Source organism: Paramacrobiotus metropolitanus, unplaced genomic scaffold (assembly GCF_019649055.1).
Source record: "Paramacrobiotus metropolitanus isolate TYO unplaced genomic scaffold, Prichtersi_v1.0 Parri_scaffold0000010, whole genome shotgun sequence".
Taxonomy (NCBI): domain Eukaryota; kingdom Metazoa; phylum Tardigrada; class Eutardigrada; order Parachela; family Macrobiotidae; genus Paramacrobiotus; species Paramacrobiotus metropolitanus.
The window spans coordinates 364,340-391,174 of record NW_026570230.1 but is presented as its reverse complement, the minus strand read 5'-3'; the positions used below and the strand labels follow the sequence as shown (position 1 = coordinate 391,174).

General features: G+C 43.7%; 1 protein-coding gene across 4 annotated transcripts in view; it reads right to left on the bottom strand.

Moving 5' to 3' along the window:
* Positions 1–23,397, bottom strand: part of LOC129583495 (uncharacterized) — a 36,007-nt gene extending 12,610 nt beyond the window's left edge. Inside the window, exons 1-5 of one of the 4 annotated variants that reach the window (XM_055475289.1) lie at positions 23,306–23,397; positions 22,817–23,059; positions 16,260–17,103; positions 7,567–7,669; positions 391–1,137 (exon numbers count right to left, since the gene is read on the bottom strand). In XM_055475289.1, the coding sequence (XP_055331264.1) occupies positions 391–1,137; positions 7,567–7,669; positions 16,260–17,103; positions 22,817–22,819 (1,697 nt within the window). In that variant the 5' untranslated portion in view covers positions 22,820–23,059; positions 23,306–23,397. Of the gene's footprint in view, positions 1–390; positions 1,138–7,566; positions 7,670–16,259; positions 17,104–22,545; positions 22,698–22,816; positions 23,060–23,305 lie in introns of those variants that run through there. The other 3 variants (XR_008689788.1, XM_055475288.1, XM_055475290.1) reach the window with 3 other exon arrangements.
* Between the last annotated feature and the right edge of the window lie 3,438 nt (positions 23,398–26,835).

Genomic DNA, 26,835 nt, shown 5'->3' with positions numbered 1-26,835 from the left:
CTTAAAGAAGCACAATTTTAAAAAGGCGAAGTATGCATAGGCGTGAACTACATATTTTTGGGGCGCAATATCCGGTTGCGGAGCCATAAGGGTAACCATATTCCAAAAAGTTTAAATGCATCCGGTGTATAGTACCAAAAGTCTCATTATAGGATTATTGATCGATATTGATATATAACCGGCAGGAAGGTGAATGCTCTAAAATCCCCATCCAGCTTTCTGCCGAAGTCCGGTAGAAAGGTGGATAAGTCGTCCACGTGTTCAGGGATGCTATTTCCGCTAGTATTTTAGCTATTTCTTCATACTATCCGCCTAATACAACGCCTGTTTCTTTAAAAATGGACCCGCTCAGAAAATACGTAATGCAAACTTGCAAGGCAAGGCGCTTACAGTCGGAGAAAGTTGCGAATGGCTTGCCAATCATCCGGATACGCCAAGCTGCGCACCCAGCGATCATGGACAGTGGTGACCTTTGTCAGCATGTCCGCAGTGACCGGCGGGAAGTTGTCATTGAGGGCGCACATGAAGCGGCTGGCCATGTGCAGTTTGCCGTCGCTGCATTTGAGAAGGAGCCTCGGAATGCGGATCTGCAGATTGTCGATATTCAGTTCGTGAGAGTGCCTTGTAAGACGTTTCATGAATTCCCACTCGTGTGCTGGGAGACGGCGCATCGCGGTAACACCGTCAGAGTGCTCTCGGTAAGAAGGTAGTTCAAATACTTGGTACATTAGGGGGCCGAAAAGAACGGAAACTTTCCAATTGTGCAGCACGACGTAGTTGCAGGTGTGCTTATATATGGTTAGCTCGATCATGGCTGTATGTTTCAACCGAGATTGCTGCTGATCATGTAGAGTCCCTTTAGGCTCCTCGTTGTAAGTGTGGTCTTTGAACACGATCAAGGAAAGTTTAGTTTCCATCGTTTTAAGCAACGTGTTCAAAAATGACCTGTGGTTTGGCGGGGGAACTCGCAATATTGTGAGGCTTACTGTGGTAGTATTGATTGAGCGGCAGAGGAGAGTGGCCGCTTTGTAGCAGTTTCCGTTGTCCACCTTCAGATGCCAACAGCTTTCAAACGAGATGCTGATGTGCTCCGCCATGCGGGGACTGCTGAGTAGCAACTGCCACAAAGCGCATACCCTGTCAAAACAAAACAGAATTCGTTCTTTACGCCATCACAGAAAAGATCCACTATGTACTTAGTCTTACTCCAAAACTCCTTCGGACCGTTTTCTACGGAAACCTTACGTAGGCGACGTGCATTAGTTAAGAATAAATTTGGAAAAACAAATTTCAGAGGTTTTCCATAGCTGTACTATGGGTACATGCAGCTTACTTTTGCCGTAGAAATGCTAGTCATAAAACCGTCCAGATTTGTGATACAGCATCTGTTAACTACTACTCGAAAGGGAGTGTGACATAGAATCGAATCGACCACTGAACAGGCAGGGTGAGGCACTGAGAGTTGAGACTTGATCTTTCTTTCCATCTTTTCCCCGTTGGAAGAACGGCAGACTCATAAGCTCAGTGCAGACAGAATTAATATGACTTTTGCAATTTTCTCCCACAATTTCTCGACCAATTGACATCTTTGCAGATTCAATTATCACCTCAACTGTCTTATAACAGAATGCAAAAACTGTTTTATTTCACAAAATGCGGTAACATCACAGTTTCAGAACAACAGATCAAAAAAACAGAATTTCATTTAATGCTGCCGCTCCCTCCATTGTCCCTAGCACGGAAGCAGCGTTGCCCCGCTGAATATCCAGCGACAATCGTTGACGGAGGTACTCATGGGAGCGAGGCTCACCCGTATGTTGTTGAAGTCGCTTGCCAATTTCTTTCACTGAACGGCTAGCTGACTTTCCCCATGGTCCAAGAGTTTCAAATGCCAGCGGTACGAAGATGTATCTGCCCTGCAGGTACAAATACAATCCCGCTTTCTGTCCTCCGCCTGAGCGGCGGCGGATCCCGCTGTAACTGAAGTGGACTTCCGATGAGACACAGCGACAGTATCCACGCAAATCACGTCCCATGCCAAACACATGCCACGTTGCCACGCAAACGTGGTGCTGACGCCCTGCACAAAATGCTGTTCAAGCCGCCGTGGCGTGCATGCCTTCCCGCAGAAAATGCACAGGACAAGCCGTGATGACCATCCACATCTACGGGCTTGTGGCATTTGGAACATGAATGAGCTTCACAGATATCTACACCCAGTCTTAGGCCGACTGATATCTTTACGGTGTCGTCGTCCAAGAGGTTACCGATGTGTGCCGAGGGCAAGGCATTCAACCATATGCCAGCTTCCGGTGTCGACTGTGCGAGGAGACGGGCCCCCGGCCCGGTTAATCTCACCGTTGCGGAAAATGTCCAGCAGTATGGATAGTGATATGTTACACAGTGGATAGTGATATGTTTTTTTAATGCAAAATGAAACGATGTACTTCTGCAAATATGGACGCTCTGTGGTGAAAAGGAAGACGTTAATATCGTGACGCCATCGGTCCCAAAGCAAGCAAACACTTCGAATAACTGTGCCGTCTAGTCGTACGGCTTTACGCTTGATATCATGCTGGGAGAAAATCGTGAAATATCGAATTATAAAGAACAAACAAAGTTCCAAGAATGGATCAGAAGAACAAATTTTAAAAATCGCATTTATTGTACGAGTATGGTTAGACTAAGGTCACCAATCGCATTTAGGTTCCAGCGCTTCCACTCTTGTTCGACCTACTGAGTTGCTGGGAATACCAATTCAAGATTATTATCTACCGGGTGGCTGAACAAAACGGCAGTCTGCTGTTTTTGTTTGTTTCTCGCATACCCTTTGTTGCACCGTAAACTGTTTAGGCTTATTCAATAGAAAATTTTATTAGCTACAAAACCTAGAGACGTTTTTAAAAAAATTAAGCCGTCTTTGTTTGCAATGAAGCCAAATGAAATTGTCTGCAAATTTTTCGTGTCCCAGCTCGCAAAACATAAAATCTTCTGCCATTTCTTCCCCTTACTGACTTTTTGAACATTTCGAACTGTTTCGTTTAGCAAAATACGGTTTCTTTCAATAGAAAAAAAAGTTGCGGACGTACTGCATACGCTGAACGAGTTATGCAGTCATGACACATTGTGACTTTTCCAAAAATGTCGATTTTTTATTTGATATTTTCGAGTATTTTCGGTTAAAATTTTTGGCTGCATGACGGGTTGCACCAAAAAATGCAGGTTCAACTATAAAATGTAGCTAGCACATTGCCCTTTTAGAAACGATATCGAACCAGATAAGCTTTTAGAGCGCTGGTTAGAAATTTATTCTCGAAAAAACTTTGTTGGCCGGTTACTCGTGCAGAGTCTCTGTTATTCAGCGCATTGGCCAAGCACGGTTGCTAGAATACCGCAGTTCCTTACAGTAAAAAACCAAGAAAAAACCCCTCTACCAGAAACAGTAAAATAAGCTACATTAATGTCGTTAGTTGAACAACAAAAATTTTTCATATAGAAACGGGTAATTTCCAGAGCCAGAAATCTTGAAAATTTACGTGAACACATTTAATTTTTGCAAAGGGGGGTACATACAATCTCTTTCCTAACTTTCGCTCTAGCGTGTACATTGCTAGAGTGTTGGTCATCCTTCTACTACGAGCGCGACATAATCAGATTATTAGAGAATGCGTGAGAAAAATACCGTGTCATTAATTAAGTTTGCTCATAAACATTCCTTGTATTAACAGCAACGACAACCGAAAATATAGTACGACCATAAAGAAGTTTGAAAATCACGCTGCTAAAAACTAAACCTGAGAATGACCTTTGTACAATGCATCTTATAAAACATGTACTCAGAATCCAACAGTTGGCTTAGATTCGCTAATCCTGTCGACTGCACGATCGGAAGCTTCCTTAAATACGCCGACAAAGAAAGCATTGGTGACGCTTGGAGGCTCTCTTGGCTGTCGGTTTTTGGCACTAACCCAGTACTCTGCAGCTTTACGAAAATCGTACTCGGCAACGGGAGGCATATTGATATGCACGTGCAGATATTTCCCAATACTGTCCGCCGAAAGCGATGAGCGATCGTCCGACTTTAACCGAGAGTATGCCGAGAAAAGCCGCTCAACATCACACGAATGTGGTACTGCTGCAATAACTCTTGCAAGTGCAATCGCAATCGGGCTTAATTCCTCATCAGACAGTGCAACTTTCAACGCATCCCTATCGGTTAGAATTCTTCCTTCCACCAAACGGCAAAAGCTGTAATACGCCAATCCAAACTGACGCTTGTCGAGATCTGGAGCAATTAGGTTGTAACACGACTCCAATGCTGCAGCACTGATGTGTTTATTAAAAGACTTTAATGGTAACAACGCTATCAGAGCAGGCTCATCGATACTCATGCGATCGGTGACGTAACTCCACAGTGATGCGATGACATCTGACCGAATATCTAAAAGGGGCGGATTGGAGGAGCAAAGCGTTGCCTACGATTTGTCCTTCGCTCTTTTTCCCAGAGCTCCACACCAAACAAAAGCTTGCTTTCGTTTTCTTCTTTAACTTCCTGCTGTAGAAACATTTCCCATCCACCAAACAAAGGCTCACGCAGCATGCGCTTTTCTGCTAGAAGATGTAGAAGTGCCTTCGTTAGGAAGGTCGAACTCGGGGGCTTTCCGTTTGGCGCCTGTGGATGTTGTAGGGAAAAACTCTTTTATCGATTTCTGTGCAGGTCTCGGGCCTGATTCAAGAGAGGTTACTTTAGATCGAGGAGTTGTCATCGCGGTCAAAACATCAAAGTAAACCGTCGAAAAAAGACAAAAGTAGGCAATCAGCTATCAGAATCAGAGGTACAAACCATCCCAAATACAATCCGTAGTTGTTTTTTACGACTAAAAACTTTATGCTCTCTGGATTGCTTCTGCTACCAGCTACTATAATAATATTATAGTACTGTATGTCAGAATTTGCGAGCCTAGGTAGTTGCAGCATGCTGGAGTGCTGAATAAGCGCTAGGCTACCCATCTGCTTACAGCAGCGCGCTTCTCTAGAGTAAAGGTAAATTGTGTTTACATTTCTATGACGACCTTTCGGTTTGCCGTTTCGTAAGTATCTAGATTCTAGCGATCGTTCATTCGTTTTTGTTTTGATTTAGAAATGGAAATACCAGACAGGAATTGAATAATTACATGGAAAGGGGGGAGTATTGGCGGTTTTTAAACACAAGTTGTCTTTTACGTGGACACATGCACCTTTACGTGAACACACTTTGTGTTACGTGAACACAAGTTTGCAGGCTCTGGTAATTTCACATCTTCGCTACCAGGACATTGTCCAAACCAAGCCAATTTTACAAAAAATTCTTAAAAAATTTTAGCCTTATGGTAATTTTGACTTCATTTAACTTTTTTATATTTAAAGCAATGCTCTATCGAAAACAACTCAGATTACGTCAGTTAAGCGTTGACGGATCCAGCGCGCCATGATAAAACAGACGGCCATTTTGTTCAACCACCCGGTACTGAGTGCACTCCTCTAGTAAGAAGCAACCACCCTTCCAGCTCCGTAATGGCGTCTGATGTCTATACTACGTATCCAATGCTTCAAACGTTAGAATAGGCTGAATGTCACGACTTAGCACTTTACTGCAGCTCGACCCAACACACTCTGACCGCACACAGCGTACCACAATTGGTGGCAACTATCTGGTTGCTACGTCACATCTCCCCCCAGTGGGGAACCCACTCACAAAAAAGAGAAAACAATTACAGCATCAGTAATAATAATAATAATAAAATTTTTTTAACGAATATTAAGCTTTTTCGGTTCCTCCACTGGCAGTCGAAGGTGCTGCTTATTTCCTCGTCTTGCGTTTCACTTTCTTACGCTTTCCAGTCACATCGGGACTGATATCCGGTTTGGCCTCGGCGTCCGCAACAGCGGCTGTCGCCTCGCACTGCTTCTGGCTTGGTCGTGCACCACAGCTGATTCCGTCTCTGTACGCCGTGTCGCTATTTCTCCGTTCATCGGTTCCGTCTGCCATGCGTCCGTAGGCGGTTGTTTCACTCACAAACAACACTTCTGCCTGATCCATCTGGGAACCTTCGTTCGCAGAATTTCTGCCATCCCGCTTCTCCAGCGCACGGCACCGTTCCGCTAATTCATTCAGCTGCCTGCTTACGGTATCTAACACGCACCACACTGAGTCCAGCGAGTCGTCTGTGCTCTCCGGGGCGATGTTGATGCCCATGACATCAAACTCTTCGTTTATGAGCATTGTTCGCCTCCCGCCTTGGTGCTGTTCCCGCTCTTTAGGCTCAGAGCGGCACATCCTAGCAATGTAGCCTCGTTTGCCACAGTTGCCACACCGGACATCTTTCGCCCAGCAGTCCGCCTTTCTGTGGTCCACATCGCCACAGGAATAACACCCTGCGCCTCCCCGCGCAGTCGACCATTGTCAGCAGAATTGCTGCCGCGTTCGTCCGGGCTGCTCCCTTCATCACGCCCACCGCCTCTCCTGCGGCTTCCGCCTGTGCCGTCGCTTCTTCCCTCAGCTCGGCCTAGTTGACCTTGACTGCGACCTTGGCCACGCCCTTCTGCTTTCGTGCGCACGATGGCTACGTCAGCCACTTCCGTGGACGCCTGGCCTCGCTTGGTGGTCTTGGCCAGCTCGTATTGGTTGTCTTGGCCATCTCCAGGGCTTTTTCAAGCGTCGTGAAATCCTTGGTCATGAGGTGCTGACGCGTGGCATCGCTGGCCACACCGTTCAGGAATGTCGACGACATGTTCTTTTCCAGCACGTCCGCTGGGAACCCGCAGCTGATGGCCTTTCGGCGCAGCTTGTTGGAAAACTCCAACAATGTATCCCCGGCCTCCTGACGCAACTGGAAATACATCGCCCACTCTACTGTCGCGTTGGTCTTCCGGACCTATGCCTGCTCCAAGTTTGTCCACAATCTGAGCATTGGTGTAATCGTCCGGGTCACGCGGCAGGTACATGGCGTGCAGCATTTCCATCGCGTCCACGCCCAAGGCGTCCAGCAGGATAGCCTTCTGTTCATCTGTGTCCGTAACCTTCCTCAACTTGATATAGTGCGGTATCGAAACTGCCAGACCTCCACGTCATGACCGCAGGTTCGAACCGCAGAAGGCCAGATCCACCATTCTCCTTATGGGGCGCTGCGGGAGTTGCAGAGGCCGTCACATTACCCGTACTGGGCATTTCTGCTCACTGAGTATCACACTACTCGTACCTTCACGCCACTGTCACGACTTAGCACTTTTCTGCAGCTCGACCCAACACACTCTGACCGCACACAGCGTACCACAATTGGTGGCAACTATCTGGTTGCTACGTCACTGACCAGTGAATAAAACTGAAAATATGGGCGCAATAGCCCATGCTTACACGGCTTCAAAAAGCTGATTCCCTTTATAGCCTAAGAAAACTTATAACTCCACCCGCCGTAGTTACGGGTGATGGATATCGCTTACGCCCAACGATCCCCCCTCCCCCCACCATATTGTCATGGTGCTGCTTTTTCCACCAGAAGTAATGGCAGCCCAGCGCTTTGCTCGTACCGTTTGGTCCTCATTTGGGAATGCAAGTCCAAATGGATAAATATTTCACTTAGAAGCGAAGGGGTCAGATCACGGATGGAAGCAGTCAGGAGCAGCTCGTCTTCTACATGAAATAAAAGCAAATATAGTTAACTCTCGCAAATTGCGCAAATCAGGAATGGATAAATCGTAGGCGGTAGGTTAATGCAAATATAGTCGACTCGCGCAAATCAGCAGTGAATAAATCGTAGGTTAATGCAAAACTCAAAGAGACAGGTAGCTGTGCTTCCATAACTCTTATGAGGGAAACGTAGAATAATTTACCTTCAAAGAGAAGAACCCCTGTCAACATCACAGTGCCTATTTGAACTTCAACCTGAGTGGATATTTCTCGTCCCGTCGACTGCTTTAAAAAAATACGGCTAGAAGGTTGAGTTAACGTTAAAACAGGAAGTATTTTGCCCGGAAACAGCTCTTTTCAGTTTTGAGCTTTACCGGTACGTGGAATCTATTCATTTTTCTAGATCAGCCATCAAGAAGATTTCACTCAGCTATTAAGTATCGACTTTAAGTTTTAAAAGTTTTGCTATTGTTCTACTTAATTATTTCCAAGCATTGCAGGATTTTCAGTTATTAGCATTCCTTTTAATTAAACTTTCACCACCGCTGGTGCCCTTTTCGATCAGCTTATCAACAGGAACTGAAATACGAGGAAATACTTACTTTTCCATATTGCTACGTGTTAAGAATACAACAAGGAAATTGCCACTGTGCACTTCTTAAATTATTTACTAACATGCCAATGTCAAATTTTTGTCAAAATTCCATTTAATATCAAATACCGTTACGTAAATGGTTTTGGTTGCTACCCCGCTCACGCCGCAGCTCGGCGTCTTTTGCGGTTCGCTTTCCTTACAAAAGATAAATAATCATAAATTAAGTATTTGGAATTTCACAAAAGCCTTTCGCAAATGTAGCATTCGGCAGAGGTTACTTGCATTTTATCCAATCAACTCCGTCGTCCAAGCACGCTCGGGGACGAATTTAGCTACTTTTTGACTCTGAAATCTGTGACTCTGTACCTTTCCGTTTTGTGTGATTGTGTAACCCGATTTAAAAACTAATTACCTATTCGGAACAAGCGATTTTTTCTGATGCAGAAACCATAATAAAAAATCGAAAGCTCCATTTCGAAATTTTCGCCTGCCTTAGGACTATGCCCCGGGGTCGATTTACTGTAGATTAAATTAGATTTTTTGTAGATAAAATTAATTATCTGTGTGTCCCACGCTGACCATTAGTTTAATGATTAATCCATTTATTCTCCTCAATAAGAGACGGTTTTACATTAGCAAAGCATAATTTGGTACTTAACCGAGTGCGTGTTTATCTTTGCATAATACACGTTTCGGTAATGGTTGTGAAGCCTATTTTCGATAATCCAACTTGCACTGTTGACTGTAATCGTGTAATGGCTAACATCCAGTTAGTGTTAAATGTAAGCCACTACAGTCTACAGTGCAAGTTAGATGCAAGCAATTCAAGCTCCATGCGGCTTGCAATTAATTCAAAAGGGTTACCAAAACCGTACAGTATTTTAATCGCGAACTGTTTTCGATCCCATAAAATTAAAAAGCAGCATATTGCGCAAATTCGGCTGCCACAGGATTCGACGATTTACAGATTTAGTATTTCCCATTCTAATATTTTCGTTCTTCGTCGCGCAGAAATGTACGGAGACATGGGGCAGGAAGGACATGAAGCCATGCGCCGTAGTCCCTGTGTGTGGCGGCCAGCAACACTGCTCTATCCGTTTCCTTGATAGCGGCCAATCGCAGGTTTGACACCACGTGGTCGGATAGGCTTCATGTATTAAGTTTTTGCGAGAATTGGGCAGGCGGTTAAAGGATGCTACGGGAGAACGACGCTCTTACGAGTTTCTGCTACAGCGAATTAGCATTGAAATACAGCGGTGGAATGCGCTGTCTGTGACTTCAACCGTACCGCGTTCTGATGGTTTTAACGCTGTTTACTTTGTTTTATGATGTTGATGTTGAAACCTCTGAACGATAAGCAAACTAATAAATTCAAGCTACGTTGAGTGAGGAATGGAGCGCGGGTGTTTTATCCTAGTGCGACGAGCGAGTTGAACCTTGGAGGATCCGTTTAAGCCCAGGCGTCGAAGAAACGTACACGCCACTCAGTACGGTCAGCGCTGATGCTGACTGTCCCCTCCAGATGGTCAGCCAGCGACTCCCTTTTTGCAAAATAATCGAGCAGAGCGGGGATTTAACGTGCCGTTCTTGCCGTTCGGAAACCGTACAGTTTGGAAATCAGTAGGCAAGTCTTCAGTAAGTAAAGACTGAAATGAGCAGGGATGTCCTTCAACTGACTCAGGAAGTGGTTCAGCTGGACGGTTTTGCGGTGCAAAAACTCTCGCATGCCGCAGCTGCTAATGGAACGCCAAGCGCCACCAAGTCTTCCGCCTTCGCGATTAACACTCCCGGACATTCATCGAGCACTCTCTGCATTGCGTGAAGACCATCTACCGTGAATTGACCTACGCTATAATAAGCCTATTTTGCCAGACTGAGCTCCAGGCCTATTCGAAAACCTCTGGCAATGATTATTCGAAGTGCCGCGATGACTCTTTCTGCAAGCCCAGCGAGGGTGACATCATCCCACCGCGATGTCGCAGTCCACTTTTCGAATATGGGTAGCGTAGCAAGACCATAACCAAGGAGCCCATACAGGTTGACTTGCTGAACGCAGGTCTCAGAAGACAGCTGAGTGGAACCGCAGGACAAATGGGAAGCATTTCGGTACGACTGCCAAATCTATCGGTAATAAGCAGGAAATTGCGTCCGAACAGCAGCAAGCAGCGTGTTTCGACGCAGCGTGTTAAATGCAGTGCGAACTGCGAACGTCCAACTTTGCAGTTACTCTTGCGTCCGTATGCGACGATTCAACGTAGTTATGCACGGCCTGTACAACTGCCTCGTTTCCGCCTCGTATCCCAAAGCCGAGTAGGGCTGAACAACGCGGCTGCTTCGTCGGTAGAGCGGCGGCTGATGATTTTCGAGAACAAACGGTGCAGACCGACAATGCAGTATTTCCCTGTTGGGCCAGTCGCTATGGCAGCCTACGAGTATGGCAGCCAGCGACAGTCCCGCTTCCGGTGTGCTGACTCACGCCGAGTCGCACTCGCTGTCGAGCGCTAGATCGGCCTCGACTCAGGCAGCTTTCCGCCCAGCTTTCGTCTCGGCCAATCGCCGGCCTCGATGTAGGCGGAGCCACGCCCCAGCTTTACATCTCGGTCTATCAGCGTTCGTTCGCTCGTGTTGGATCTGCCCAGTGCCGCATTAGGCTTTTTCCATGCTTTGGCTCGATGTGCCGTTCATTCTCATTCACCGAATGTCAGCCTGACATTCGGTGATTTTCATGCTACAGCTCACATCGAGCCCTTGTAAATCCAGGCGGGATTTACAAGCACATGTGTTTTGGTTCTCTGTACTTTATTGCTATCACAATAAAGCCTCTTCCTCACTATCGTGAGCCTTTGTTCGCCAGCTGTCACATCCCCCACAGCAATCGGCCCGTTCGGCCGTATCCCGCCGTCAGTCAGTCAAGTGATAAGGCAGTGGGTGCAAACAAGGCAACCCAGCTCTCCGACGAATTGGTGCGGGTGCACACGCACCAATTCCCAAATAGTTCCTAAATAGTTCCGTAAAGACTTTAGCACACTGGCGACGCACCGCTTTAGGAACTCGCATCGGAAGGTGTACTGATTGTTTAACAAACTATGATGTGAAGGACACCAGTGGTGTTAGTATTCCAGGCGGGATTTACAAGCACATGTAAGCTGTTATCAGATAGTCTACAACTCTACAGTCTACAACTTGAAAAAGCGCAGAATGGCAAAAAAGGAAGGGAGAGAACTATAAACTTCCGCAAATTACGGGGTCCCTATATAGCCCAACAACAGATATAGCCCAACAATAGATTTTTCTTTTTTACACTATAGAATTTCGAAGATCTCATTTTATGTCTTGCTACCATAGTATAAATTCTTCTTACAGCGATAGGCAAATTTTCCAGTAGATAGTATCGTCAACAATGCTTTTGTAATGCGCGCATTTGTGTTCGAGAGGCACACATCATGCAAGCCCACTGTCGAGTGTCGACTTCGGTATATTGTAGAATTTTACTCTTCGTCCATAAAACATTTAAGTACTTTACTTGCAGGCTGTGTCATGAGTTTTAATTTTTGCACTACGTTATGATATCTAAATCATATTTTATCCATCGCATTAATTATTCCGCGCAGTTTGCGCGAGGTCTGCTAGTAATGAGTAATATGCCTGGTTTGACAATACCACTTAACATTCAGGGATACGCGAGTCCGTGCCGTATCAGAATGCATGGAGCTCTCGTTAATTGTTTATAAACTCACCCGTAGTGCCAACGGCGGAAAAAGCAGAGATTGTTACGTGCTCGACTTCTATTACACAGCTCTGGGTTTTCTTTGTACAAGTCTGAAAGTCGGCTGGGACGTGTGCCAGTTAACTGGGTAGGCAGTTTTATTGATAATTAAAAATGCCTGCCCAATTAAGGATTTGGCCTGGTACATAGTACCGAATTCGGGTTCATACACGAGAACTTTCGCTGTCGCCCACTCCTAAACACTTTTTTCCATTGCTTTATGACATTTGTTTGCCAAAGGATTTGTATACGTAGGCGTGGAATCCGTTTGCGCGCGCAACATTCGGTTCGGGAGTTATTAGTGAAATAAAATTTCAAGAGTTTAAACGCGCGGAGGTGTACCAAAAGTCTCATTATGAACCTGTCAGATAATGTAAGCTACTGATGGTTTATGGTGGTGAATGACCTTTACTAAATAGCTAAACTCAGACACGACGTAACCCAAAGGATTTTTTAATGGATTATTAGACAAGCTTAGTGTTTGCAGTAGAGCCCTGCAACGGACTGGGAAATCCGATCCACTCCGAACCCACTCCGATTTTCGGACCGGATTGGACGGATTTCAATCTGGAAAATTCGGAGTCGGAGTGGTTTCGGATTTTTTGTGCACCTGATCGGATCGGGTTCGGATGCAATCGAGACTCCGAATAATCCGTAATTAAATAAATATTAATAATTAATTTTGATTGAATTTCACCGGCCTTCAAAACAAAAATTTTCGTCAGCGTCGCGCTTCGCGCGATGCTTCCATTTGCGCTGAATTAATTTGCACCGAAGTATCTGCTTTTGTTTAGTAGACTGTTGTCAATTCTCTTTCATTTCCCTTTATTAATTTTCCTGACACTTTTGAATATTTAGAGTGTTTTACGATTGTTATGATGTCATTATTTGTTATCGTCTTATCAAATAATTTTAGTACTTATAACTACTACAGTACGTTAAACGGACCACATGTGTTGTGCAGCTCAGTCAGTTTCACTAGGCACCGGCTTCCCATTTTATTTGCAGCACTTGTAATTGGATTATTCCTGGAGATTGAGATAACAGTACTTAATACTCGTAATATACACGTTCAACTAAATTTACTCTAAGTTCCTAAAGAATACATGAAACTACCAATTATTTTGGTTCCGGACGTTTAGGACATCCCTTCCTTTAATTTTCTCTCCCTTTTTTTGACCCTGGCTAATATGTGGGTAATCCGTGGGGTGAACCGTATACAACAAAAAGATCTGATACAGATTCCTGACAGTGAAGATAGATAACTAACCTCCACAGATGCTTCGACACTGTAGTGCTAAAAAACTAAATTTATCTAAAACATTCTTGTATACAACGGACGACAAAAAGAGGTTGAACCGATCAGTCGGTCCGCGGTTCAAAAATAGCCTCGCAACGACACGCCACCAGTAAAACTTGGACGCTTACTTCTTTCTTTGCATGCTACTTCCAAACGCTCGCGCTCCGTGAATTTCGGAGTGTAACTATAAAAACTGCATATCAAAAGGTGTAGAAAAAAATTCAAAACTTTTTGATACTAAACATGTGGCTGTTTATGGCAAATAAAACAAGTTCTAGCCATTTTGCCTTCTCATAGGCTTAGCAAAGAAACTGTGCGCAAAATCGTTTCGCTTTCACCTATGCTTAAGTCAATGAGAAAAACAAACACTGTTAATTTTTTGTGTTTCCCATGAATTGCCACTTATTTAGAATCAAAAATTTTGTAATTTTTTTCTGGATCTTTTGAGATATTGGCTTGGCAATTCTATTTCGTAATTCACGAGAAATGGGTGGCAGAACAGACTGTACGACGCGCATCACATCGCCTGCACTGGGCCTGAACAGAGAAGCGCTTGTCTGCGCAATATGTTTGAAAAACGAGCCATCAACTTCTTTTTGTCGTACATTGTATGTAAATTCTCTAGCGCACCCTTTATTATGCCCAAGAAAACTGTACTTCTGAATTCTGAAGTCTTTTTGCTACCGAAAACATGGCATTAAAAATGTTTTGATGTAGGGATGTGTTTTAATGTATAATAAAATTAGGTAATATTCTTTTGGAAAATTTTTCGGATCGGATCGGAGTGGGTTCGGATTGGCCAAAAATATTTTCGGATCGGATTGGTCGGAGTACGATTTTTAGAATTCGGAGTCGGACTGGGTTCGGATAAAATTTTTTAAGTTCGGATCGGACTGGACGCAGTTTCGCACTCCGCTGCAGGGCACTAGTTTGCAGATCAAGGTCGTACGCACTTTTGCCAAACACTTTAAGAAACTGTTTCTCAGTTTCATCCCAATCCGGTAGCTTAGTTTTATTCGTAATAAACCATTTTAAAGCGTCTTTCTTTTGCACTCTGTTTTACTATAGGCACCCCTTTTCTGTTACATAAATCTCGTACCCCATTTTTTCCGTGGACTATAGGCACCTGTTTCCTGTTTGCTTTTTTTTTTCCCAGCAGCCTGACAAAGATTTTCTAACAGTTTTTTTGGTTTACAAAGATTTTTTGACATGGCTAGGTCATTCACATAAAAATGCGTACGTCCTAGGCACTCCTTCCAACAATGTGCCGGTTTGACAGACTTTATAATGATTTGGTTGCTTTAATAATTTTTCTTGCATTTCTGAGGTCTTGATGGTAATGTTTGGGGCCTTTGGGGTATCGGACACCACGATATAAATAACCGCCTCGGCATCTTTCTTACGGATTTCGTTTAGTACATGATTGACCATTCCCTCTTTTGTTCTTTCACCTCGTTTCACTTTATCGTGCTTGGTCGTTTGTTGTTTTCGGGTGCGACGGGGTGCAGGAATTAGTTAATCAAAAAGGGGTGCCTATAGTCTAAGTGGGTGCGAAAAGGGGTGCCTATAGATAACGGGGGTGAAAGGGGGTGCCTATAGCCATTTCCTAATTTTAATAGCATTATTGATAATAGCATGACTTAAGGGGATCAATACAGTAGAAAGCGGGTTTGGGAAAACGGGAATAATTTGGAAACAATGGCCAGATATGTGTTTTCACAACTTCGACTGAACGCAGAGAGGATTTGGCTACACCATGGTGTGACGCGATCCTCTGTGGCCTCAGTCTAGACCGAGCTATTCATCTAACAAAGAAAAACTTTGAAACCAAAAGTTGAATGAGAAATTTTCTTTGTTTATGATGTAATATACATCGTTGTGCGTGTTTTCTTCTAGAAAGCTTACGAGGACCATTGGGTGCTGTGAACATACCCTGCACGATTAGGCTGCGATGAACAGCCGTAGCTCGCAACGCCACTGATATCACAGTCTGAATGCAAACGGCTTAACTTTAGCCGGCTGTTCATCGTAGCCTAATCGTGCAGGGTATGTTCACAGCACCCAATGGTCCTCGTATATACCGAAACTCCTTTGTTGCACAAAAGAAAAAACTTTTGAGACCAAAAGTTGAATGAGAAACTTTCTTTGTTTATGATGTAATATCCATCGTTGTGTGTGTTTTCTTCTAGAAGCTTATATACCGAAACATGTAAAAGAAAAGTTAAAAATTTTTCAAATAAAACGCCAAAAACACTTTTCGAAAAGTGTTTTTTGCAGTTATTCGAATGCAGTCTTTGTTCGATGAATAGCTCGGTCCAGACACAGGCCGGTGGAAACAGCTATTACCAAAGTCTTTAAACCGAGCTTACGCTCAAGTCATAGCAGCGGAGGCAGGACTGGCTCTGCTCCTTCAACTATGCTCCTAGCCTAAAAACCTGTAGCAAGCCCAGTATTCACGTTTTATGTTTGTACATGATGTTCTTCTTTGCTGCTGCTACCTTTCCGTATAAAATGTTTACTGTACGTTTCGGGAGGTCTGTATTATGCATGGATGCCCGGGCTTGCTACAGTTTTGTTTACATATTGAAACAGCATAGTGAAAACGGAAACTGTTTAAAAACGATGGCCAGGTATGTGTTTTCACAATTTTGACTGAACGGAGAGAGGGTTTAGTAACACAATGGTGTGACGCGATTCTCTCTCATCCCTTGTTACCGGTTTGCGAAGTGCACATCGTAGAGGCGTTCGAGCCAATGTGCGAAATCCGATTAAAAAACGTTTCGTAAATGAGCAAGTAAAAAGTACAAAAAATGAAAACCTTTTAAGCGTTGCTGTAGCAACAACAACATGTGATACTTATTGTAGGTTAAAACGCAAATCAGGACCGGCGTGCAAAGTTATAAAGCGCGATTATAACTTACGTATAACTAACCTTCTTCAAACGGGACGCTTTCGCTTGCACAAAACATTCGGTTAGCGATAGGTGGCAGTTCAGCACGGCTGGTCAGATGCGTTTCCAGAACTTTCAACAACAAAGAAGTCGTCAGTGGCGGTCTTAAAGGGTCCGTTGTGCACCCGATAATAATAATCACGGAGCAATCTTCTTGAATTCGCAGATGAAACCGGCAAGACGCCGACGGGCACGGTAAGCGCAACTCTTCCCTTAGAGCCGTGCAAAGATGTTTGACGATCCGGAACTTGTCGGAAGCATCTCCCAGAAGGGCTTGTGCTCTGGCCAACGGGATGAAGTGTTTGGTGAAAATCAAACCACTGCGACGCTCGAATAAGGATGGCCCCGTGGGCGGTAACTGATAGACAACCTGGCCGTGGTCAACCAACTCCAAACGAGGTCTCTGTCCGTAAGCGTTATCCATGCCACCATCAGTTCTGATGAAGCATATTCCATACAAGAACTCACAACACCATAAAGGCCGCAACATTACGGCTGGGCGGAAACAAAATGGTCCGTTGTCTTCGTCTCGGAGTGCCACAAAAACTGGAACGTTATAGGAGCCTCCTAATTGCTTATCACGAGCGTCCTTGGTCCAGTAAAATGGGAATGACCAGATAGATCTTAGGTGAATCCACCGCGCTCTGATCTTTGTGGAGTCAAAGTAGATAAAGACTTGGTCGCCGTCCATCTCCTGAATATACCCCAGCCACCAACTGTCGTCGTCGTTGCGCACGAGGACTGTGTTCTGGCAGCTAATCTGGTTGACATCCGTGAACATCCTCTGATATCGCGGCATCGTTCCCAGCGAAAAAATCATTCCGGCCTACCCACAACGAATTTAGGGTTTAAAGTGGCGTGAGAAACAACGTAAGAGAATATATTCAGAATTTAACCATTTTAAAACATGTAGTTAATCTTCTAAGCCATATTAGACACGCAAAATATTAGTTAAAAGTTTCACATAAAAATAAATTACAAAACTAAGAAAACAGGCGAAAACATTAGGCTTCTTAATGTACTTTATTGGGCAAACAAAAAAACCGGCTTGTTGCTATGGGCCTTCATAGACATAGTTACAACGATTTGTACAGTTTGAGCGGCAGAGGCAGACCGCGGCTTTCGGCATCGCTTCGCTAGCAAATCAAAGAAACCACAGGAAAATGCTAGAAATGAGGAAAAAAATACGAATAAAACAACGGCAAAATTTGCCCTGTAAATTTCGTTTAAATTTTCAGAAAATTTGTCTCACGTCATTTTCACAAGTACTGTCTCACAAGTATAAACGACACGAGAACCACCTGGCCCACCGGCATCAGTGTGCAGCAAAAAAAGAATTAATGAGCAGGACCCCGGAAAATGGTTTATTTTACACGCCACGCATTCGGGTAAATTGAAAGCCATCGAATCTGGCAAAAAAAACATACTGACGAGCGAAAAATCGGTTACGGATGTAGTCCTCCGTAAACTGGTAGGTGACCAGCCATGACGGTCTTTGCTAAGAAAATTATGTTTGGACGAACGGGTAGGCCGATTTTGACGCGGTGAAGTGCGCCTGAAACGTCGCACCCAAGCGGGTAATCCTGCACTATAGCCAACCTGGTGCGCCTCAAGGGGAAAACCGGAGCCTCAGAAAACAAATTGTTGCCATGGGCCTGCACGCCTCGGCTTCGGACCTCGTTCCAAACACAGTACTAGTACAGCAGAACAAGAATCCGAATAAATTTTTACCATTTGCTGATATCACTAAATTCCAACGGTACTCACAAAACAAAATTAACGACCCTACCCAATAAATAAATATAAATTCAAGCTTTCTTAATACCCTCATATATGCCAAAAAAAGGTCAACCGGCTTCTGTACTGTGCGAATAAAAGTACTCAGTAGTACAACGAAAAAAATTATGCTGTATCCCTAATAGTAAATAAAATTAGGTAGATAAAAAAAGGTAGGCGCTATCCGTCAACTGTCTGCGAAAAAAACCGCGAAACCGGTCACGGTGTCCACGCACAGGTTTCTAAGGGTTCGTGTATTTACTTTTCAAGCCAAGTGTACGCCGTAAACTGGTTATCTACATCCGTAACCACGTATACACGATCGATAATGTAGCCATTGTTTGGGCGAACGGCTGAACCGATTTCGACGCGGCCAAGTGCGTTAAATTCGTCTCAACGACGCGAATGTTCTTACGCGATTGCGCCATCGATACGCCCCAAAAGGGAAGGAGTAGCCCCAAAAAACAAATTGTTGCCATGGGCCCCCATAGACATACAAGGTAAATACATTGTCTGTTTGCGGACCGTTCGGAAAAACCGAGACAGACCGCGGCCTTCGGCATTCGCACGTTACAAAGTATTGAAAATTTAAGAAATATGTGCAAAAATTAATCGCAGTCAATCCCACCAGCGTGATCGGTATACCCCGTATTCTTTCATTTACGATATTTCTTAGATATCTTAGGTTTCTTAGGTTTCTTAGGTTTTCTTAGGTTTTCTTAGGTTTCTTAGGCTCTTAGGTTTCTTAGGTTTTCTTAGGTATTCTCAGGTTTCTTAGGTATTCTTAGGTATTCTTAGGTTTCTCAGGTTTGTTAGGTTTGTTAGGTTTCTTAGGTTTCTTTTATTTCTTGGGTTTCTTTTTTTTCAGGTTTCTTAGGGTGTTTCAAGTTTTCTTAGATTTCTCTTTCTTAGCTTTCGTAGTTTTTTTAGCGGCTGGGACCAATGCAATCAACCGTTGCGAAGTGTGCATTGCGTAACAAACTTGCGCCGCAAAAGTTTGTGTGCGGATGTAGATCCCGTAAACTGGTTATATGAATACTATACATCTCTTGCAGGTTTTCTGCCTCTCCTCTTTGTTCGCTATGATCTCAGCTCCTACTCATCCAATTTTCTCACTTTAGAATGTTCTGGGAACCGCTCGGCCTGGCGGGTGATCTAAGATTAATCGTTGTTTGTTATATGCAGAACTTCAAGCCCAGTGGTCACTTGAAAGCTAGTTACCATGGATGCCATAGGGCTAACATGGGCTGGTCTGTTACCACGGTCACAGTACACTGTATGTACTCAATTAGCTCAAACATGAAACAGCTTTGGCTTCGCCTCTGTGTTTCTTGAAGTTTTTCACTTGATCTTCATGCCAACTGTCTACGAGAAAAAGATTGTTTTCTTTCATAACCTTATCCACACCAGCTACAACAATGGTGGTCTCCAATCCGCCTACAACAAGACATATTTTTACATTTCTGAAAGTTTACCGGCACTGACCATCAAGAACTGGGCATTGGAAATCGGCCTGATTGACCCGGAATCGGAAGAAGAAGTTCAAACAGTTAACGCAACCGACAATGCCACTAAACGCCCGCTTGTTGGCGAGCCACCAGCCCAAACAACAAAAAAAGGAAGAACTTCAGCTGTAGCCACCGGAAACTGACTACCGAACATTCCCTGTCTACAAAAAGATCCTGTCTCCCCGCAGAATATTCCCATTCATAAACTGAATGCTAGCTCTTATTTCACATAAAATCGAATACTAATACCTTGAATACACCGCAACTTATGAATATTAAAATTAAAATTGAAATTTTCAGCTGATACAACCGCAAGTTGACCGCAAAGCATTCCCTGTCATTTGTTAAATCCGATAAACTGAACAAAATCTGTTTTCTTATACAAAAACCAACTGTTTTCAAACAAAAGAAATAACTGTTACTGCTTTCTCGAATACGCTGCAACGTATGAATTTTAAACTAATTTATTTGCCCATTCGTAAGCCAATATTCATCCGTGCTCAGCTTGTTATATGAATACTAAACATCTCTTGCAGGTGTTTGGCCTCTGCTGTTAGACCGCGGTAATCTCAGCTTCTGCTCATCCGATTTTCCTGCTTTAAAATGTTCTGCAAACCTCTCGGTCTGGCGGGTGATCTAAGACCAATCGGTGTTGGCAATATTCAGAACCCCCAGTCCAGTGGTCACTCAAATGCTTGTGACCATGGATCCCATAGGGTTAACATAGGCTAGTCTGTTACCGCGATCACACTACACTGTACTCAGGAAAAGCTGAAAAAGGAAAAGCTTAAACAGGAAAAGCTTAAACAGGAAAAGCTTTGAATTCGCATCTGCGTTTCGTGTAGTCCACGGTCGGATTAAAAAATAACCAAGCGAATGCACGGTTAAAATACTAGCTTCCGAGGAATCTCGATCTTTTTGTTTCTTGTTTTCCTAGCCTCGAATAAATGGGTTCACATTCTAATGTTATGACACAGAATTTTCTGAATAGTCGTAAGCCAATATTCATCCGTGCTCAGCTTGTTATATGAATACTGTACATCTCTTGCAGGTTTTCGGCCTCTCCTCCGGCCAAATATTAGCGAGCGAAAAATCGGTTACGGATGTAGTCCTCCGTAAACTGGTTTTCTACATCCGTAACCTGTTATACATGCTAAGCACACGACCACGATGATCGGGCCAACGCGTCGGTCGATTTCGACGCGATAAAGTGCGTCAAATTCGTCGCAACGTCACTGCCAATATTCGTCGCAGGGGCACTGCCAATATTTTGCGCCTCAAGATGGCAAAACAGGCCCCAAAAAACGGCTTGTTGCTATGGGCCTCCATAGACATACATGGACTAATACTTAGCGGTTCTGAATTCAGCAAACAACGACTGGTCTTAGATCACCCGCCACATTGAGAGGTTTTCAAAACATTCTGAAGCATGAAGATCGGATGAGCAGAAGCGGAGATTACCGCGGTCTAACACGAGAGGCCGAAGACCTGCTAGAGATGTTTAGTTTTCATATAACCAGTTTACGGGATCTACATCCGTACATAAAGTTGCGGCGGACGATTTTTACGCAGTGCACACTTCGCATCGGGTAACCCAACCGCAAAGAAAACTAAGTAAATTTAAGAAATCTGAGATAACCTAAGAAAACTTAAGAAACCTAAGAAAACCTAAGAAACCTAAGCAGCCTAAGAAAGCTAAGAAACTTAAGCAGTCTAAGAAAGCTAAGAAACCTAAGAAAACTAAGAAACCTAAGAAACTGAGATTTAAGATTTGTGAATTAAAGAAATCTGAGATAACCTAAGAAAACCTAAGAAACATAAGAAACCAAAGTGGTCTAAGAGATCAAGAAATATAAGAAATCGCAATCACGGCGGTCCGCTTCATTACGATTTTTTTGAAATATGTAGCAGACTGATGCCGAAGGCCGCACCCTTTCTTGGTTTTCCAAAGGCCAGTCCGAGCAGTTCTGTCCCGAGAAAGTAAAACAACAAAGATAACTTTTTTTAACTCCAGCTTTGCCGAGCTGGTCTGCCATTTATTTGACACCCTAGTCTCCCCGTCTGTGTAGTAGATAATCTTCAAAAGTTTAAAAAAATCTAGTATCATCCATGTGTCATGCATGGATAACATAAACTCAACCTTACCAACGCTTGTGCGCTAGGCAACCCTATTGTTCGGGACGTGTACTTACTTTAACATACAAGTCTATGGGAGCGTTTCGAAGTCACGGTACCCGAGCACCGGTACCCCAAGCTTCTTTTGGTAACCCGTAATAGACACCTTTTGGGCCACTCAGCAGTTTTCACAAAAGTCCCCAGAATTAGATTGCTTGGCGAAGTTTTTAGAAGGGTATTTATAAGTATCCTGAAAATGGCCACCACCCCACCCCTTAACTCACCGCTTAGCTCGCTACTGGCATATCACACCGTAACGATTTTAATGGCGCTAGATCCGCAATAAAAAAATATACTAAAAAAGTGCAGGAACAAAGACGAAACAGTACAAAGAAATATTTTATAATTTATTGCACGCAACTGTCCAAACTTGGCGCGGCAGGGTTGTACTATGTACGTTTTACGGCTCATCCAGAAAGTAGTACACTAAAGCAGTAGTCCCTAAAATCCTAACGCATATAATTAAGATACGTAATTTCGATGTGTTTCGGGATTGCGTATCCTAAATTCCTAACTAAAGAAATATAAGTCCGAAAGGCCGGAATGTAATCCGAAAGGCTCGCAAAATCTCTAGTTCCTGACACTTAAAGAGTCCTTCGCACATTTTATGTAAGCATTTAAAAACTTTCCAATCACCACCAAAACGAAAGGTAAATGTATTATCTATTCTGTACAGACAGTACTTAAGTACCGAGGGCGAGTGCGCGAAACTGCCTTGTATATTTATCGTAAACAAATTAATTACATGTTGTCAAATTTTAAGACTACTGCGTAATCGCCGTAGTACAGTAACGGGCACATGTACTTACTATTAAGCACAACATCAATCACAAAGTTATTTGTCCACAAAAAGTCGAATGTTCGTTTGAAAAAAATCAAATGCTTGTTTATGTTCATAGTTAGAAAAAAGAGACAAATTATATAATGCCAATAAAGCCATGGAGATGCGCCAGATTCTTCACAACCTCACAATTACTGATACAACAAAAGATATATTATATAACTGAAAAAGTACAACCAAACGTCTTCAGCGTAAAAAGACTGCGTTTCTACGTTTTACCCAATAACTGCACGCCTCACCATGTTGGCAGCTTGAATAACACGTTTATCCGTCTTCCAGGATATGGGAAAAAGCTTTGCAGGAAAACACTACAGCACTTCGCACAACAGCAAGAACCCATTAGTTCTACAATAAAGCTTTGGTACAAACTACAACGCAAATCAAATCTTTCTAAGGCGCAGTAAGGGTACACAAATATCCTTTACGAGTGGCTCTATAACTTAAAGGGGCCAGATCCTTTAACTTTTAGCTCCGCCTCTGCACTGCCATTGGACAAAAGGCTCTATAATTTTCCTCTCTTTAACTTAAAGTCCTTTAACTTAAAGTACCGAAATCGTTACTTTTCGGTATAGGGCCCGCTGAGTTGGAAATCGCTAGTGCAAACTGAAACGGATCCTGCATCTAATGTGCAGATATCTTTTGCGGACTACTCGTACTGAAATTTGTTTTCAATGGTTTTAGACTTTCTATCCTTCTGTGAAGTGGGATGCGCAAACACCCATTCAAACCTATTTTATCATTAACTGATTTAGAGAACTATGATTGGCTAGTGAGAGTTAAAGAGAAATCGCATCTATAACTTATAGAGCCGTTCGTAAAGGATGTTTGAGTACCCTTAGTGTTACTTATTAATTTGCACCGAGCTCAAAGCGCGATATGCTTCAACAGGGGATCTGCGTAGAGCGTACGCTCCACCTACCGTATCGAGATGGCTGAGTCGGGTTACAGTCGGAGCTCATTTTTACTGTAACCGAACATCTTTTGACGCTCTCTACTCTCTCATCGGCTTGGACGGCTTGGTTCAGTCCAGTACAGTTCAGCCCAGTGCTTAAAACAGTACGTTGCTGCAAGTATAGAAGCCCATCGTGGTTTGATATTTTAATGATATGCGAGTATGTATATAGGGACGAAATCGCAATAAAGGTTGACAAAAAGTTGTATTTTCTTTTTATGTGACTCTATTTATGTGACTTGAGTATTTTGGGGGTCCTATGCGATAAGGCGCAAAGCGGTTACTTCATGTCAAAGCCTTTCCGGAATGAGACGCACGGGCAGGCTGTTGCCGAACCCGAATTGAAACCGGAACCGTTAAACACGTATGGTAACTCAGAAATAGTGCCACAATACAGTAATACAACAATTGATGATTCTCGCCGGGATGGCGCCCTGGGGCGGTTGGGAGCCGTGCGACTCAGGTGCGACGGGAAGTCATCGTAGGCACATAACAACAAGTGCTTATCCCGGCAATCTTTAAACAGCGCGCGTTCGCAAACTATGCTGTTTGTTAATTGGGCAGATACATGAAAATTCACAGAAAACCATCCTCTGCAAACGAGGAAAAAACGCGTGATAAAAATGTTTACAGTATTCTTAAATCAAGCGCCAGTGCTATGACCACGGTATTGCACCACCGCGCATATGACAGCACCCGAACAGAAACAGAGAGCATGCGTAGTTCTCCTGTTGGCGCACAGTAAAATCCCTGTCTGTTAGTGACGTCAAAATGACACACTGCCAGTCTGCAATCGCGGCGAGAATCACGAATAATGACGACCATTTCGTGGACAAGTTTATTATATTATTAAATATTAGTCTTAATTTGTATTACCATAATCATCTCGTGATTGTTTTGAATGATGCAAACTCTTTTTATATCATCACGTTCTATATACAGCATTTCTAGAGACGTCATTAAAATCTTAAATAATAGTACTTAAATATGGATTATGACAAGCGGTTCGGGCAAAAAGATTTATGTATTGTACACCTGTATGCTATCGTTATGTTACTCATGATAGTGCAATATTTTTTTGCAATTTGCGATGTGCTGATGCTCATCAGTGCTACAGGCTGCAGCACATCAGGTGACCACATGCTGTGCCATGTGGTCACCTGATGTGCTGCAGCCTGTAGATACAAGGTAGCCTCGCGCATCCGCGCTCGGCATTTAAGTTCTGGATAGTATTGGCTTTTTTTTGGAAAGGTCATTAAAAACATGAAAATGCCAGAACTATGGAAAAAAGTTTTTTTAGACTATGATTGCAGTTGTATTCTATAAGACGTAATGACCTTCTAACGATTTAATTTTTGACGTTCTGATGTTCTGGCGTTCTGAAATTCTTATGTTCTGACGTTTTTAATATTTCACATTTTGACGTTCTAATTTTCTAACGTTCTTAATTTTTCACGTTCTGACGGTCTAATTTTTCTGACGTTCTAATATTCTGACATTCTGATGTTTTGGCGTTCTGAATTTCTGACGTTTTGAATTTTTCACGTTCTGATTTACCTGACATCTGCCATTTGACGTTCTGACATTCTGATATTTTTACGTTCTGACGTACGCAGATACTGTATATGCGACATAAGGGACGCTGTAGTTTACCTTTATGTACGTTTACCAATTTAATTTACTGTATACACAATAATTATCATCTACACTAAAAAGCAAGTATTTATGAATCGGCTATAGTCTCCGTGGTTACACTCAATATGTTAAGTACTTTTTACTGCTGTGCAGTGTGCAGTGATACTTCTTCGAGTGCTCTTGACGCTTCCTATACTTAAGACCTGGTGAAACTATCTTTTGACCACGGGTTATTAAAAACAAACAAAAACCTATTGGCAAATCTATGGAAAATATGGAATTTTTTAAGATCAAGCTGGACTAAAACTGACGACGCGCTGACGAGTCTATAAAAACGGCGCATAAATACGTTTTGGTCGGTAAGCTTGTATGAATACAAGGTATGCCGAGCGCTCCGCGCTCGGCAAAACCCCCTTGGACGGAAACTAATATTTGACTACCGCACGAGTTTTTCTTGAACCTGTGAGCACTGGCCATTTTTTCACTTTTTTCATTAATTGGTCCGTGCAATTCCGATTTTTCTCTACATTATTGCACTAATTGCTGCCTCCGTGGCAACAATTTGTTTTACTCGTAAGAATGCACTACAGTACCACACTATACCACTGTACCAGTATCTAAAGAACGTCAATATATTAAGTACTCCATTTTCTATACTTAAGAACCTGTCAATATTTCTTCTGGCCAAGGCCTTCATAATTGCGCAACGGATTCAACCTGTTGCACGATAACTATCGGGCCCAACCAGGGAGGACTGCTGGACCAAGCGGTCCAACAGAAGGATGCACAAATCGTGCAACTTCAGCAGCAAAACGCTGCCCTCGAGAACCAGCTCAGGACGGAATCAACGGTTCGCGTCCAACTTGAGCACAACAGCGCCATTGGGCAGCAAAACTTCGCTGAATTGAAGCAGGCCTTCATCCAAGCCAAACAGGTGATCCAAGGCCAACAGAACCGGATCATCACCTTGGAAGCCAACAATGCCGGCCTGGTCAAAGACTACCAGGCGGCCACTCAACGTATAACCGAACGAGGATCTGGAAAGGCTAAGCACGGAGAACGCCTGCTTAGACGCGGAAAAATCGCATCTCGAGAACTTACATTCCGAGTTGTCCGCGGAACCACCGTCCTATCATACCTTTCCGGACTCGGATACACAGCGCCGACAAGACAAAGTCGACGAGTCTCAGCGGCAGGACCAACGGTTCTACCGCCAGCCAGTGTATCACCAGCAGCATTATCATGTGAACATGGCCGTGGAGGACCCATCAGTTGGAAACATCCCCACTGGCCCGACCATACCTGGGTCATTAAGCCTTGTGGACCGCGGAACATCAACGGCGACAGTAACGCTGCCGCCTCCGCCAATCCCGGTCACAACATCAGCCACTATTGGTCCAACGACCATAGTGACGTCCACAACGCAGACTCAACCGTCTGCGTCAAGCGGGCCATAGTTGGACCCGAGCCAGCCGGCATCTCAGAATCAGACGCCAAGCCAAGGTCACTTCGGCCAAAGTCCATTGTACCCATCACTGTTCCCGAACATGAACTTCCACCTGAGTCCACACCCGGCTTTAGGCAAGGCCCACACCAGCGGCATGGATCCAAACCGGACCAATCCGCCAAGTCCAATGTTCGGGCCATCAGCCACACAGGTACAGATGGGAG